Source organism: Durio zibethinus, chromosome 14 (assembly GCF_047325235.1).
Source record: "Durio zibethinus cultivar Kanyao isolate XHJ-2024 chromosome 14, ASM4732523v1, whole genome shotgun sequence".
Lineage (NCBI taxonomy): Eukaryota > Viridiplantae > Streptophyta > Magnoliopsida > Malvales > Malvaceae > Durio > Durio zibethinus.
The window spans coordinates 22,383,513-22,400,156 of NC_143175.1; the positions used below are offsets into that span (position 1 = coordinate 22,383,513).

Consider the following 16,644-nt stretch of genomic DNA (forward strand, 5'->3'; position numbering starts at 1 on the left):
AAGCTGTTTCCTTTGCTAAGAAATAGATAAAGGAGGGAGCTAGCTAGGCGCACTACTTCATTTGTATTCACATCCAACAAACTGGACCAGGAAAAGAAAAAGGAGGACATAGTTGCACCAAGGGCAAAGATGAATAATGGGTAGCACAGTATATGCAAAAAGAAAAACCAAAAAGAAATATATGGGGACCATCTTTAAGTGCTAATGTGCACCGCCTGAACATGGAGCCAAATTTCCAGTTAAATATGAAGAAGGGGAAATCCAAAAGAATGAATTCATATGCATAAATCTCTCCAATTGTTGCTAGGGTAAATGAAAACAGCTGTAGATTACTTTTTATTACTACTTCTGTTTCTTTTCTTTTTTTAAACACTTATTATTAATTCCTAGTCCTTGAAAAAAAAAAAAAAAAACCAATTAAACATGAGACTTGGTCTACTTAATTATTGCTTTACGCTAACATGCGCCTTTTGCACGCCATTGGAGAGTGCAGTTCTTAGCCTCATAATTCATAATATTAAAGCAACTTTCCTGTCGTTTTCTTTCTTTTCCCCCATCGTTTGGTTGATCAGCCAAGGACTTTGAAGGGAAGATTGAGACCAAAAAACTCATAATGCACCCAAAACTTTAAAGACTACAAAAACTAAAAGCAACATTCCATAGCCATTAATAAAGATCAACCAGCTAGCTGAATAGCAGTCATTTAATTCAGACACAAATAAGTAAAAATACAGAGCTTCACAGTCCCTGGAATGATTTTGTTTTACCTTTGAGAAATTTTATTTATTTATTTATTTATTGCTTTTGTGTTTTTTATTTGTCTATTGCACCAATGCTTTGGTCACGAAGAAACAGAAAGAAACGTAGAAGCGATGGGGTCAGGTTGGAAAAGGTCAAGCACGTGTGGCTGAGCTTGCTCTCATCCAAGGCCAAAGGGATTAACTGGCTACCGACGCTGCCAGTGGACAAGTTTAGACCAATGGCGATTGGTTTGTTTTGTAGTAAAAGAGAAAATTCTCTATCCATAGATATTTGCAGCTAAGCTAACAGTGCGCTCTCCTGGGCCTGCCATTGCCGCCCTCACTTTGTGGGGTGAACTCATTATTGCTTTATTTAATCCAACTAAATTCAATGTAAACCCTTTTTAGTAGCAGCTAACTACTTTTCTATTTGTATTACTTGAATTTTGAGGAAATATTTTCATAAAAAAAAAAAAGAAATTTGAGGAAATAAACTCTCAAAATTTAAAGTTTCAATCTCTCTTCCTCAAATAAATAAAAGATTTTTGGGGATTATATGCTTAGAAAATTGTTTACTCAAAATTTTTTATTTCGCTTTAATGGTGTTAAAAAAAAAGTAAATCAATTTCTTTAATATAGAAAAAAATGAGGGTTTCTAGATTCCTAATAATAATTGTGATTCCATATTTCACCCAACAGGTTACATTTTAATTGTCATTAAATTTGAATAAAAATCAATATGCATTTTGACAAGTGGTTTTGAACATCATAATAATAACCTTTTAAAAGGGCTTTGAAAATTTACACTCGTCTCCCAGTGGCTTCTCATAGCTGCAAAAATAAGTTAAAGGTTACTTTATTTATCCCATTATTATTAATGTTGATGATTGCATTAATAGGTTTCAAGTTTCAACCTGGTCACTACACCTTTAATTAAAAAGGGCTTTGAAAAATGTGATTATCACTTAAATAGCTTATGTATAGCGGAAAAAATTTACATAAAATTTTATTGGTAGAACTCGTAAAATTTTTTATTAAAAATAAATAAATTAAAATTAAAATTAAAAATTAAAATATTTTATTATATAAATTAAATGTACAAAATTTAAAAAAATTTTGATATATGTATTAAATAGATATTTTTAATAAAAATATTAATATAATTTTTATTGTTAAATAAATATCGATTAAATTTGAATTATAAATAATAATTTTAATTTTTTTTACATAATTTTAATTTTTACATTAAATTTTATTAATTTATCTATTCAAATTTTTTATTTATTTATTTTTTATAAAAAACTTCACGATTTTACTTATGAAACTTCGTTTAAGTTTTACGATGACAGTGAAACCACTCAGTGATGTTTATTGAGGAAGGTGTGCTATAATAGCAGAATACGCATGTTGCTCAATTCATTGAAAGAGTTGCAATTTCAGCCTTTTTCATAGACATTTTAATTTATTATGGGGAAAAGGAGCAGTTGAGATCAAACCTGCAGATATGAATCTATTTGTGATCCAGTTTTCTAATGCTGAGTCCAAGGATTGGGTGCTTGAACATGGTCCTTGGCATATACAAAATAAGATTATCATTGTTAGGAAATGGGAACCTGGAATGAAGTCTTGGAAATTTAACATGTCTAAACTACCTGTTTGGTTTCATTTTAGGAATGTTCCATTAAAGCTATAAACTAAGAAAGGGCTGAGTTAGATTGCTAGTGCTCTAGGAACACCTCTGTATATGGGCAAGATACTGCTAATCAATTGCTTTTGGCCTATGCCAAGATTCGTCTTGAAATTGAGACAGATATTCCAAGATTCATTGATGTGGAGCTGCGAGATGGATCTATGGTGTCTATCTCAACAGAAGTGGCTTGCCATCCTCAAAAATGCTTGCATTGCTACATCTTTGGCCGTACTGATAAAGCTTGTCCTAACAAGCCTGTTTTGGCAGCAACTAAGGTCTGGGTACCTAAAAAGAGGGAGGATAAGGTCTCAGACCTTGAACCATGCAGAATTAATGATAGACTTGCTTCTTGGGGTTTATCTGTTGAGGAGGAATGCAGAATTCTGCCAACAGGAATACGAAACCAAAGACCATCTTTTCTCTATGGAAGAAGGCCCTTCAACTTTGTAATGCCCATAAAAGAGTGGCTAGAGCAGGCTGTTAGTGAAGCTTATGGGGAGAGCCTTAATCTCTATCATTCTTTGCACTGCTTAGAATGCTTAGACTGAAGTTCAATTGTTGGATCACATCAAGAAAGCTGTTTGTTTGAGATTCCATGGGTTTAAAAACATTGCTGCTGACTCTGTAAATTTATATCTTAGTAGTGCGGGGGACTCAATTCTGCTATTTTTTGTTAGTATGTTAGCATATTTTGTAAAGACTGTTGTTCTGTTGCAGTTCTACTGCTTCATTGGGTAATAAAAAATTTCCCTTACTATCAAAATATATATGTGTGTGTGTGTGTGAAGTTCAGATGTATAAGTCAATAGCTCACTCAATATTAAAATGTTTCAAAATAATGATATGAATTATCAAAAAACGAGGACCATCTATACCAACCAGGAGGAAGCTTCAATATTCAAATTAAAAACATACCATTTTTGTATTATCAATTCATTCACTGTGATTTGCAATCTTTGGATTTGAATTATTCTCTTAATGAGAACGCGTACATGCAACTTCAGAAAATCCACACACCAGAGCAATTGCAGTTGTTAATTACACCATTAATTTACTATTTGTAAATTTGTACTCATGGCTAGGTGGATACAAATCAGAGACATTGTATATTCTTTCATTAATCAAGATTTAGTGCCAAAAGCTGGAACATTTATCATATTTTATCCCTGCCTTGCCTGCCATGAGATGCATCTAATCTCATGTTCTTCAAAAATTAGTATATTCCCACTACTTTGGTGTGTATTAAATCAGCTGATTGGCTGAATTTGTGGTCAAGCAAGCCCTTCTATTCAAAGTTTGCTGTAAAGTGCCAACTACTCTTACCAAACATAGACTTGGGTCCTTTGCAAGTGGCTGTTGAAATGCTGATTGCAATTTTTGAGGCATGGCACGAACCTTTCTGGGAATTATTATATATACAACAATCATATTACCCTTTTTCTGCCACTTTCTACAATGGTGGCTCGAGGAAGCACAGAAACATACGCTCAAAATAAACTATTCGGTACGGCCTATTAAAATTTTCCGATATGGGTTGGTATTGACTCAGAGCAGCTAGATATAAGAAGAAGCAGCCCATTAAAACTTGAATTCCAACAATGAAGAAGAAAACTGCATGAAACTGGAATATGCATATGAGAACATTTTGAGGAAGAGTTATGGTTTCTGATGGTGATTTTTTAAGTATTTCATCCATTCTCTCGTCATAATATAGCTACTTATAGATTGATTGATTGATAGTTGATACTAATATGGCTATATTCCACTACTAAAGAATCACGTAACTGAAAATTACATGCATTTCGTGCTATGTAATGATCTCCTCTGTTTATCAGGCCGGTTGCCATCTCACTTGGTTCCAGGCTTCCGGCACGTCTCCTTTCAGGTCCTTCAATGCGCAAATGGCACGTAAGGCCTTCCAGGATGTAGAAATAAGATCGTTCAACATTTTACATATGGCAAGCAACAATTTCCTTCTAGCTTTCATCAAATCTTGGTTAAAACAAAATATTACAGTCATTTTCATAATCCTATTTTTTTGTCTAATATTTGATTTCTAATTTCCTTACACTTTAAGGCAGAAAGAAAAAAAGAGTCACATATTGTTTTATATAATAATTCAAAGGATAAACATTATGAAGAGCAGAAGCCTCTCCACCACCCCCCTCGGGATTGCGGAAAAACAAGGGAAAAGCTACTAAGAAATTTCATTGCGTCAAAGGAATCAGATGTCATGTCAACAATTTGGTCTAGTGGTTTCACAATCCTGACAAAACTTGCCAAGATCACTTGCTTTACATCTTTGATTCTGAGACAATAAACTTTAATTTGTTAGGCTGAAAAGTAAAATGTTTACGTTTTACCATTGCTGTTGCATCATGTTGAAGTCAAGTTTCTGGGTTTCTTAGCCATTCGAGGTGACAAAAAGTTCAATTTGTGTGAAAATTTGCCAAATTCATGCCGTGATTAGTGGATTCAATCGAGCACTAGGCTAATATACCTGGTTCTCCGACATGCATGGTTCATTGATTTTTATCAGAGAAAGCCTTTAATGTTGATTAATTGTAGTACCAACCATTATTGACTTTTAGAGCTTTTGTTTAACATTTCTCAGCCAATTTTTACTTGAGACTTAATCAAAGAAAATTCAGTTAAACAGAGGCAAATATGCATATTTTCTACAAGTTTTGTCGGTGAAGAAATATACTTTTTATTTATTTATTTGCTTCCATTTGGCATTTGATAGGATTTGAATCCATAAAGTTTGTAGTGTTAATTAGAAACTCCAAACCCTTTAATTGTGTGTGTGCATACACGCGAAAGTGAAAGGGAAAGAGAGAAATGGGCCAAATAAGAAAAAGAAATCAATGACCAAATCAACTTTGAAATTACTATAAAGATAGAGAGAAAAAAAAAAAGGAAAAAAACTTATATAGTAAGCTATATGGATGAAGTAGAGATTGACGCGTGAAAGTTTTCTATATATAATGGCTAGATGGAAGTCATCATGCATTCACAGACTAAGAAACCACAATGTTCTCTTCAATTGCCTACTCTTCCTTTTTCTTGTCAACTATCTTTCTGACATCATTGATTTTTCAATCAAAAGCTCAATTGAATGCTACATTTTATGATACCACATGCCCCAATGCGTCTAGCATCGTTCGCAGTGTTATTCAGCAGGCTTTGCAGTCTGATATTCGGATTGGTGCCAGCCTTATTCGTTTGCATTTCCATGATTGCTTTGTCAATGTAAATTCAAGCTCCCAAGTCTATGATTTGTATATCAATTGTCTCAAGTACTGAAAGTTTTATTTTTATTTGATTCCTTTATGTTGATTTTATCGCAGGGATGTGATGGTTCAATCTTGTTAGACAACAGCGCCAACATACAGAGCGAGAAAGATGCTGCTCCAAATACCAACTCGACCCGAGGCTTTAACGTTGTCGATAACATCAAAACTGCTCTTGAAAACTCTTGTCCTGGCATTGTCTCTTGTGCAGACATTCTGGCCCTTGCTGCTGAAGCTTCTGTTTCTTCGGTAATCCAAAAACTTGAATTCTTGTCATTAACTCTTTCTTCAATTATGGAAACTGGATAAATTAATAAAACCTAGAAAATTTTCAAACCATTAAATGGATATCGAGATTCTAGCTAGCTCACATATTATACGGCCTTGTGCTTGAAGCAAGGAGGTCCATCATGGACCGCACTACTGGGGAGAAGAGACAGTTTGACAGCAAACCAAGCTGGAGCTAATTCGTCCATTCCCTCTCCGTTTGAAAGCTTAAGCAACATCACTGCCAAGTTCTCTGCCGTCGGGCTAAACACCAATGATCTCGTCGCATTATCTGGTAATTATTCATGTCTTCTAATAATAGCTAAAAGAGCATGCATAGAATTCGACATCAACTGTATGTTATTTACAGGCGCAGATATTAACATTTACATTCTCACTAGACTCTTGAGTGACTGAAACACAATCTGATTGTTAATTTTTCCATCTGTAATTATGTAGGTGCACACACTTTTGGACGTGCTCAGTGCAGATTATTCAGTAACAGGCTATACAATTTCAGTGGAACAGGCAATCCTGACCCAACACTCAATTCATCATACTTGACTACCCTCCAACAAATCTGTCCCCAGTCTGGAAGCGGATTCAATGTTGCCAATCTTGATCCCACCACTCCTGATACATTTGACAATAACTATTTTAGCAACCTTCAAAACAATCAGGGCCTTCTCCAATCAGACCAAGAGTTGTTTTCAACAAGTGGGGCTCCCACAATCTCCATTGTCAACACCTTCAGCAGTAACCAAACAGCATTCTTTCAAAGCTTTGCTCAGTCAATGATAAATATGGGGAATATCAGCCCATTAACAGGAAGCAATGGAGAGATCAGATCAGATTGTAAGAAGGTTAATGGAAGTTAGTTAATCGACCTCTGAAATCTATATAGACACAAGATTAATTAATAGGAGTTGCTACCTAGTTAAATAGCAAGCAAGGTCAAGAGTATTTTATTAAGAAAAAAGCAAATGGATTTATTTTATTAAGAATCAAAGCTGAAATCACAAAATAATGGAAGCCTATCATGTTTGTATTATGTGAAGTTTGATCTAGGAGTGGAATATCTGTGACCAGGGTGTGCCTGTAAAAGATAAATTGTTGAAAAAACTTTTAATGAAATTATTATTGTAACAAGGACCAGGCACCTGCCACAACTTGATTCTTATATATCCATCTTTCTATGTTTTGACTGCACCACTTGCTGAGAAAGTAGGGAAAACATCTAAATCCATTCTCAAATTATCAATTAGTCTCATCCAAGACTTGTCAAATTTTTCATCAAAATGCGGCCAAGGCCTCATCTGCTCTGCAGCCGCTCGTTCAAATCAGATCAATCCTGTAAGAAAAATGAAAAAAAAAAAAAAAAGAAAAGATGAAACATGAATTGACTCACCATGTGAGAAATGAAACATGGAATAAAAACATTACTACATATAGAAAATATATATCCCAGAACATTTCAAGTTGAAGTAGAACTAAGGTATGTTTGTTTTCACTAATGAGGTCTTGTCTTAACAGTCAAGAAAATATCTTGAAATCTAAGTTCCAAATTTAAAGTAGGTTTCTCATCATACGGAGTGTTAATTCAATTTATATTAAATTTATTCAATTATATATGTTGATGTGTTAATTGATAATTATATTATAATTTTTTTTTGATACAGTAACTTGATATAAAAAAGTTACTATGTTTGTGTCAAATGGAAATGGAATTCAATTTAATTTCATAAGAATTCTACATTAAAATTCATTTGCAAATATAATACATTATATGTGCAATAAAAATTATTTTTAGATTATAAATAGGGCTAAATTAAAATCCCAATAGAGAAATCATTTCCTTGCCTCACAAATATAATTTTAGATTCATTCTTTTTAGGAAAAAGAGTTAAAAAAAAAAAAAAACTTCCAACAAAAATTTGATAATCATTCAAGTATTTGATATTTTATTTCAATAAATTAAATCTTAAAATTTCTATTTCATATCAATTAAACCCTTATACATTTATTTTTATCAAATTAAATCCTTAAATATCTATTTTTATTTTGATTAAATAAAAATTAGTATTGACAATTAACTAATTTTTATTTAATAAGAATTTAATTGATAAAAATAAATATTTAAAAACTTATTTGATTGTAATAAAAATTATAAAAGTTTGAATAATTATTAAATTTTTTTTTCTTTGGCCTCCTTTTTAACATGAGAGAGCATTATCAGTACCAAATCTCACCATTTAGCACCAAAGAAATTTTTAGATTTTTAATAATAATAAACTTTTTTCACTAAAATATATATATATATATATGTCTTGTTGAAGAGATTAAAATTATAAATGCAATTTTTTTTATCATGCTCATTAAATTCCAACAAAAGACAAAATGTTAGTCTAAGTATTTTAAAAGCACAAATGAGATAAACAAACCTTATTCCATGCATAAATTGAGAAGAAAAATCTTAGTCCATGCGCTGCTGTAATGTCTGTTGGAATTATATAGAATACAGCATTTGGCAGCTTATAATCTTTCATTATTCCTCCTTTAATTGTGCCACGTCATCATCATATATCTGCTCTAGTCATCATTGCCGATGATTCAAACCCAATCATAGATTACAAAAATATGCATAACTACACAGAATCCTCCCTCCATCTTCTTCTCTTTCTCTCTCCTTCCTTGAATTCTCTCGAAATTTCCCTCATAAATTTTTTTTTTCGTTTTCTTTTTAATTTTTTCCCTATCTTCTCTCTAAGCAACATGAAAGATCGCTGACCAAAGAAGATAACAATTCATGGCGAGTCAAGTCGAACCCAACTCAACCCAGAAACAGCTCCCATCATCCAACTCAGCGACTCAGAGCACTTAAAAAGCTCCGAGTTTCGTGGTCAAGATCGTCAGCTGTTATAGCCGGGTTCTTCTTTTTCTTCTATAAGTCTCATTTTTAGTATAAATTTTCGATGTTTATTTGTTTGTCTTTAAAGTCACCTTCTTGATGACATAAAGCTTGGTTTCTTTGGGTTAGGGAGGTTGAAAATTGAGGCTTTAGATCTGGGTTTCTTGATATTTTTGATGAAATTAGTGTTTTACTTGTTGGGTTTGATGAATTTGTGATAAACGAATTTTTATTGGTTTTTAGGGTAAAATTGAGGATTTTTTATGATTTGGGTTTGTTTAGTTTTGTGTCTGTGATATTGGTTTCTTTAATGTTAGGGTAAATTTAAGGTTGTTATATCTGGGTAGCTTCAACTTGTGAAAATTGTTAGGAGGGTTTAAAAGAAGGGTTTTTCGAAGCATTTGTCATGGGTGAGGAAGCACCTGATACAATGAACCTGGATTTGAATCTGGGTCCTGCTCCTGAGACAGGGTCAGGATCAGTGTCGAATGAAGGTGCAAATTGGGATGATTTGGTTGATAACCCGTCTGGTAGGATTAGAGAAGCTGTTAGGCGTACGAGGGGGAGATGGCGGCAGGATCAAAATCCTGCTGCAACTCAGAACCTCTCTGTGGAATTGGATCAATTTATGGGGAATTCAGGCAATGTGAGTGCGTTGCAGGCAGGTGAGGGCAGTGTTGCTGCAGAGGAAAGAACGAGTGATGTGCCCAAAGCATGTGAAAATACCAATGGATTTTTAGAAAATGAGGTTTCAGAGAAAAAGGTTGATCTTGAGAAGGGTGTTAGCAATGACGGGAGTTTTTTTGATTGTAACATATGCCTGGATTTGGCTCGGGAACCTGTTGTAACTTGTTGTGGTCACTTGTTTTGTTGGTCTTGCCTCTACCGATGGTTACATGTGCATTCAGATGCAAAGGAATGTCCTGTCTGCAAAGGAGAGGTGACAGATAAAACTCTGACCCCAATTTATGGTCGGGGGAACATTACCAATGTGCCAGAAGAGGACTTGGGTATTAAGATCCCTCCTCGGCCTACTGCACGGCGGGTGGACAGTTGGAGGCAAACTATTCAAAGGACCGCTTTAAATCTCCCAGAGGAGATGATTCGCCGCCTCGGAAGCAGATTTGATTTGACCCACGACCTAACTCCATCACGGGAAGCCAATGGTGGCCGGGAAACTACGGAAAGAACTAATTCCATTCTTGACAGGATTTTGACATCTCGCGGATTGCGTGTAGAGCAAAATGCAATTGTGTCCCTCGGTGATGTTGACTTGACGCCTAGCAGCACAACTGGTATCGATGTTATGTCGTCCCGGATTCATTCTTTGTTCCATCAAAGAGAATCACATTTGCGAAGATCTGCAAGATTTACTTCTCCGTCATCTGCCTTGAGTTCAGCAGAAAGGTTAGTTGAGGCATATATCCGAAGCAACCCGGCAGAAAGAAATCAGGAGCAGCCACCAGCAGTTGATGATAGAGATTCTTTCTCAAGCATTGCTGCTATAATAAACTCGGAGAGTCAAATGGACACTGCTGCTGAAATAGACTCAGTGGTATCACTTTCAGCTTCATCTTCTGGAAGAAGAAATGATGCTTCAAGGGTTTCAGATGTTGACAGTGGCGACTCTCGTGCGCATAGAAGGAGACGACAGAACTAGGGGCTAGAAAGAATTTTACCATTATCTCGTGACCTGGAACTGGTCGACAATTGTTTTACTGCATTCCATTTAATTGCTTTTAGTTTACAAAGAATTGAGCTTCCATATTTATGGGTGATCATAAAGCTTTCAAATATGTCATCCTCCACATTATGTGAATCGAATTGTAATCACCCTTTCATAAGGGTCCGTCCTTCATGCTCTATGGCAAAACAAAATTGTACGGAGCTAGTTGACCCATCTTTTCTCGCTGTACATAGGCATGCAAGCTTCATATATATGATTATCTTTGCTTTCATATGTCTTCTCTTTCTTCATTTTTTTCTGTAAAGGAAATCTGCTAAAGCTATTACTCTTCCTCTCCTCCAAAATTTAATTTCTCATATGTATTTCACGTGACTACGCATTTTGTCATATCAACCAAAGATGTTGGTTGTCAATTTGTTTTAAGTTCATCCATTTTTAACATCTATATAAGATGCTCCACCTGTCCCAATTACCAATTTGGAATTCTTCCTTATGTACCCCCAAAATCCTGCAACAATCATATTAATCTGGAAATTTCTTCGGATAACCCACCACTCCTCCCAAATCCTAACCCAGCAAAAACTTGCATAATTACATTTTTCTTTCTTTGTCAAAAATATTCTTCAGATTTTCCTTAGATATTTTTAGTCATTCCACCAATTTTATTTTAAAATAAGATATTTTTTGACATGATTATTAGATAATTTAAAAATAAGATTTACCAATTCGTGAATAAATCAATTAATTCATAAATAAGATGTTACAATCAAACAAAAATAACAAGACTAATAATATTTTCCTTTTTTTTTTTTTATTAATGGGAAGCATGGGTCACTTCATTAAATAATGGATATCTGCATTTATTATTGGGATTTGGGTCAAATGCTTGGGTGTTTTTTCATTATTCTTGTTCTTGCTACAAAAACTAATAAAAATATGAAGATATTGGGCTTTCAAGTGATTAGGCTGAAGGGAGTTTGGGCCTGTTTAACATGTCCAGCTTATCAGAAAATGGGGGAAACGAGGTAGACATATGAATCAAGCAGCCCATTCCTCGTAATGCGCCCACATTTTTCACTTTCTGGTTTCCATAGCCAACTTTACATTTTTTACATCTTTTCCTATCCTATTTTACTCCTCAGCAAAATATACCTACAAAAATTAAAGTAGAATACAAATCTGTAGCGGCATTTTTTTGGACAAAAAAGATTGTGGTCTAGTAATAAAAAAATTACAGTCGCTAAAATTTAAATTTTAAATTTATTAAATACCCTTAATAATGATTAAATAAATAATTAATTAATTAAATTTTAAATTTTTTATTAAAATACTTTCTTCTAAAGTCAAGGATAATAATTTGCCTTTAACGATATGTTGGATATTAATCAAAGACAATTACCAACTAAAATCTTTATTTTGACTCTACCTGGCATTAATTCTTAATTAATGATGTCACCCATCTGAATTTATTGCAAGTGGTCGGTATATATAATTTCATATTCCCAATTTGATAACAAAAAAAAAAAAAAAAAGTGGTAAAATGTAGAGTGAATTTAGGTAAAACCCTAAATTATTTATAGCCATAGTTGTATTTTTTATAAAAATTAATGAAAATCTAGATTAAAAGAGAAAATTGATGAGACCATAATAAACATTACACACCAGAGTCTTAATGTTTAAAAATTTAATGATTAAAGTAAACTTTATTAGTAATTTTTAGATAAAAAGTATCAGAATTGATCAAAATTGAATATTCTATAAAATATTTTAATTCTGTTATTTTTATTTAAAAATTTATAAAATTAAAGTATAGTAATAAAATTGAATATTGAACTATAACATAAAAAGAAATTTAATGGTAATTTCAAATTACAAAAAGGGTAAGAAGAGAAACAAGACATGTTTAGTGGTCTCGAAATTTCAAGGAAGATTACGGGCATGACTGGTTGAATATGATAACAACAGTGGAAAAAAGTATTAAAAGTTCGAAAAATATGGGTATGAAATTAATGATTGGTTGATACAAATAGAATGATTGATGGCATCCATCCATGTTTCAACGGTCAACATTTCTCATCATCAGTTTTAAAACAAGTTGTAATTATCAAAAGAACGGGTCAAACACAAGCAAAACTTAAAAAATACTCTTCACTATATTCAAAAAAAAAACCAAGAAAAATAGTTATTAGTTTAAGACAATATTAAACTTTTAATTAGGAAGGCGTGAGTTTCGAAGGATGGAACAATTAACTTTTTAGGAGATCGATTTTCAAACTTAGGGGAAAGTGGAAAAATTCACACATGGATCTGATTAGCCTATAAAACATTAAATTATTATTAAGTCTATGATAAAAGATACTCCTGTTTAAGGATTTGATTATTTGTCTATATATGAAGATTCATTCAAATTTTAAAAAAATTTAAATAAAAAATTAAAATTAATTGAATTAATTTGGATAGAATTTTTAAATTCATTTAAATTTAAGACAAAATGTTGAATAAAAAAAATAAAGTCTGAGATAATTTGATACAACCCAAATAAAATATATATAATTAAAATATTATAATTATATTAATTTATATATACATGGATTTTTATTGTTACACACTTTTAAAAAAATTAATATTTTTTTATATAAATTAAGTTTAATTGATAAATTTAAAATTTATTTTTTTTATTTTGATTCGATTTAAAAAAATTTTTGAAATTTAAAATATTAAACAAATCAAATTAAAATAAATATAAATTATTAATACTAGATATGAGTTTGGTCGGTCTAGATGTTCACGATTATCATCACTTTCTCACTAAAATGCTTTATTTTTAGGGTCTTTTGTCCCCTACTTTTTCAGCATCAAGCAGCATCCAAGGAAGAGAAATGGGACATGAGAAATGATCGACGACGATGATGATGACGATTATGGTTTGTGATGATTATGATAATGAAAGAAAGCATGGCAAAATGCTTGATGATTATGTCTATAGGAAGAGAACATGCAATATCCTTCCATTCCAGGGGTTGCTTGCGTGCCCAGTTACCTCTATCTTTTCTTTAATTTGCTTTCAACATCTGCCTAAAATCATAAAATAAATAAACCAATTATTTGTCCAACTAAATTGCTTTTCGGGCATAGGCTTAGGTGAGTCTGCAATCATGTAAAATGATAGTATGAAACCATGGCTTTATTATACTCTATTTATAATTATTCTAATTACAAGAAATACTAATAAAATAATTTTTTGCTGAAATTCCTAAATAAATATATATATATATATATATATATATTATTCCTGAAATTTCACAGAAGAATGCCTATGTTGTATTCTTAATTTTTATTTTTATTTTATTTTTATTTTGTTATACACGATAGAATTGTATTATAAATTAATTAATTAATATAAAACTCAATCAAATTTATATATAATAAGACTATAACATAAAACTTAAAAGATTTTCATTTTTTTTTATTATTTCGTATAATTGCGACAAGGCATAATTAGATTAAATTACATTAATTATATGTCATCTAATTGAAAATAAGATTAAGCAGCATAAAAACCATTTAGAGTTTTAAGTTCAATACATTTTTTAGAGAATAAATATGGTTTGAATTTAAAATTTTATTCAAATTATATGATGTTCTGCCTTTAATCATTTGACTTTATCTTAAAAGTGGGTGATCTTACTTATGTGTTAGTGGGGCTTACAATGTTTCAAAAATCTAAATTAAGTAGGGTTATAATGTTACACAACTAATCAGCTCATTAGTCCAAAGATAATAATATAGAGTGCCAAACATGATTTTTGTGATGAGCTTATTGTTATTCAATTGAGCAACAAAACAATGAGCATGAAATCATTATGCTATTTTTTTTTATGTATCTAATTTGTAATGGTGTTGCACTTACTCCATAATTATTCCTCATTATTTCAAGATTTTATTTGATTATGCATCCTGATTAGTGATTATCATCACCACTATATTATTGATTCTCTTTTATCATCCAATGACCAACACTTTTGAATAGCAAAATGACAGAAATCCCTTTTTTTTCCCTTTCAAATCTTCAACTTTTTCCCATTAGGTTATTATTATTATTATTATTTATCTTCCTAGCTAGATTTATGCTACAGCCACACAAGTTTTGGCTATGTTATAAACGGCTCACATTTGTGTATTTGATTCAAGTTATTAATATATGTATTCCTTGTTCGAAAGAGCAAAATTTATTTATTTTTAAATAAAAATGTATTGGTTTGATCTTATTTCTGCTTAAAAATAAAAATAGTTATTTTGAAATATATAGAAATTGTTTAAAAAGTATTCATATAATTATTTATCATTAATGCATATCAAATATTTTTTTATTATAATACAATTAATAGTACTTTCAAGTTTTGTTTGCACTTGATATATTTTTTTATGTGATCTTAAGGAAATTTTTTCTATCAAATTGATTTTTAATATTTTATTTTAAAAGTGATTCTCATAAAAATCAAATATCGATTAATAAAAAAAATGTATTACTTAATCTTTGAAAATAACTTTACTTGTGTAGGTGCATTATATATTATCTATATTTATTTTTTACACCATAAAAGAAGAAACAGTTGAATCAAATAGTAGCTGCTGTTGAAAGCTTTTATGATCCATCCAAATCCATATTGAAAAGCTGCACTTAGACCAACTTTTGAGATCAAAGTTATCATCCGTTGAAAAATAAAAATAACAAAGCTAACCGGGTTTTCTTGTTTAAAATTTTCTGTCTAAAGTAACCAAACTGAATGTTCATTTTCCTCCGTCAATAAATATTATAATAAAATTACTTTTTAATGTTGATAATTTTTCTAAGAGAGGGAATATTTATTAAAAAAAAAAAGAGCAAAATGACCTACGAGAACGGGATAGATAAAAAGGATTGAGATTTCATTTGAGGCAGAAACAAGCAAACCCCACAGCACATTCAGAGAGAAGATGATCATTGCAAAAATTGACACCCCTTCTTGGCCTTTGCGCACATACATCAAGCTGATATCAATAGCCTCATTTTCTCTCATCAACTTCTATTAGTGGGTCAACTACTCCTGCTGCTGCCGCCATCTCTAGGCCCCTCTTTTTAGGGTTCATCCCTCATCAGGTCATATGCCAGGTCCTTCAAAATTCAAAATCCCCATTACTAGAACTAGAATCTCTTGCCAAGTCAAATAAATATATCAAAAGTTCCGTTTCCAAATCCAAGCACTTATTTTCTTGGTCATAGCAAACATATGTTTAAAAGAAAAAAACTTGTTTTAGAAATCCGTTTCCTTGAGGCAAATGTGAGCAACAAAGCTAATTGCACGCCAAGAATGATCTTTGGAATGGGGTTGTTCAAAAGGAAGTTACAGTTACTTGAATCATGAAAGTGTTAACAGAAAGTAATGTGTAGCAATCAATGCTTGACTTCAAAACCCCTAAATTGTGCATCCGAAAAAAGGTGGTAGTAAAATAAAAATAAAGCATAGCTCATTATATCTGCTCTATCATAACCTAGCTAGGTGATAGATAGATTCTTGGAGCCATTAATGACTAAGGGCAACAGTCCAAGCATATGAAGGAGAAATAATGGATTTTCAAATTTTATGGTTTTATTATGACAACAACATAAATTAAATAAATTAGTAGTTCTTATATTACATTAATTAATATATAATTATACTTACACTGCTTTGAAATGTAAGAAATAGTTATTGAATTTTTTTCAATTTTTTTCTTTTATTCTAAATTATGAAAAATTGAATTTAATTCTTTCAATAAAAAATACATACATATTCAGTGCAATATTACAATACATGTATAAACATATATATATATATGCATACATCAGACTATTATTCTTCGTAAAAAAGAAAATTCGACATATATATAGTTATAAATATAAAAAAAAATTTTATATTGTCTGAACTCATATTTTATTACACATTCACATATATATTACTCTTAGTCCTGAATTAGGGTTATGCTATTTTTCACAATAAAAATTGTATATACACATAATATCAATAATAATTTTGGTA

At 31.6% G+C, this 16,644-nt stretch overlaps 2 protein-coding genes across 2 annotated transcripts; both read left to right on the plus strand.

Annotated features, from left to right (window-relative positions):
• The first annotated feature begins 5,181 nt into the window (after positions 1-5,181).
• LOC111294182 (peroxidase A2-like) lies at positions 5,182-7,198 on the plus strand. Its single transcript, XM_022887387.2, has 4 exons — positions 5,182-5,682; positions 5,781-5,972; positions 6,120-6,285; positions 6,450-7,198. The coding sequence occupies exons 1-4, from the start codon at positions 5,464-5,466 to the stop codon at positions 6,866-6,868; spliced, it is 996 nt and encodes a 331-aa protein (XP_022743122.1). The 5' UTR covers positions 5,182-5,463; the 3' UTR covers positions 6,869-7,198.
• A 1,247-nt stretch (positions 7,199-8,445) lies between these two features.
• Positions 8,446-10,856, plus strand: LOC111294983 (uncharacterized). The gene has a single exon (XM_022888296.2). The coding sequence runs from the start codon at positions 9,305-9,307 to the stop codon at positions 10,556-10,558; it is 1,254 nt and encodes a 417-aa protein (XP_022744031.2). The 5' UTR covers positions 8,446-9,304; the 3' UTR covers positions 10,559-10,856.
• The last annotated feature ends 5,788 nt before the right edge of the window (positions 10,857-16,644 follow it).

What these genes read in the sequence shown, in the direction of transcription:
- LOC111294182 (XM_022887387.2), top strand. Translation starts at nt 5,464, where the DNA reads ATGTTCTCTTCAATTGCCTACTCTTCCTTTTTCTTGTCAACTATCTTT. An exon ending in TCCATGATTGCTTTGTCAAT is followed by an intron (nt 5,683 to 5,780) that starts GTAAATTCAAGC and finishes ATTTTATCGCAG; the next exon opens with GGATGTGATGGTTCAATCTT. An exon ending in TGATCTCGTCGCATTATCTG is followed by an intron (nt 6,286 to 6,449) that starts GTAATTATTCAT and finishes GTAATTATGTAG; the next exon opens with GTGCACACACTTTTGGACGT.
- LOC111294983 (XM_022888296.2), top strand. Translation starts at nt 9,305, where the DNA reads ATGGGTGAGGAAGCACCTGATACAATGAACCTGGATTTGAATCTGGGT.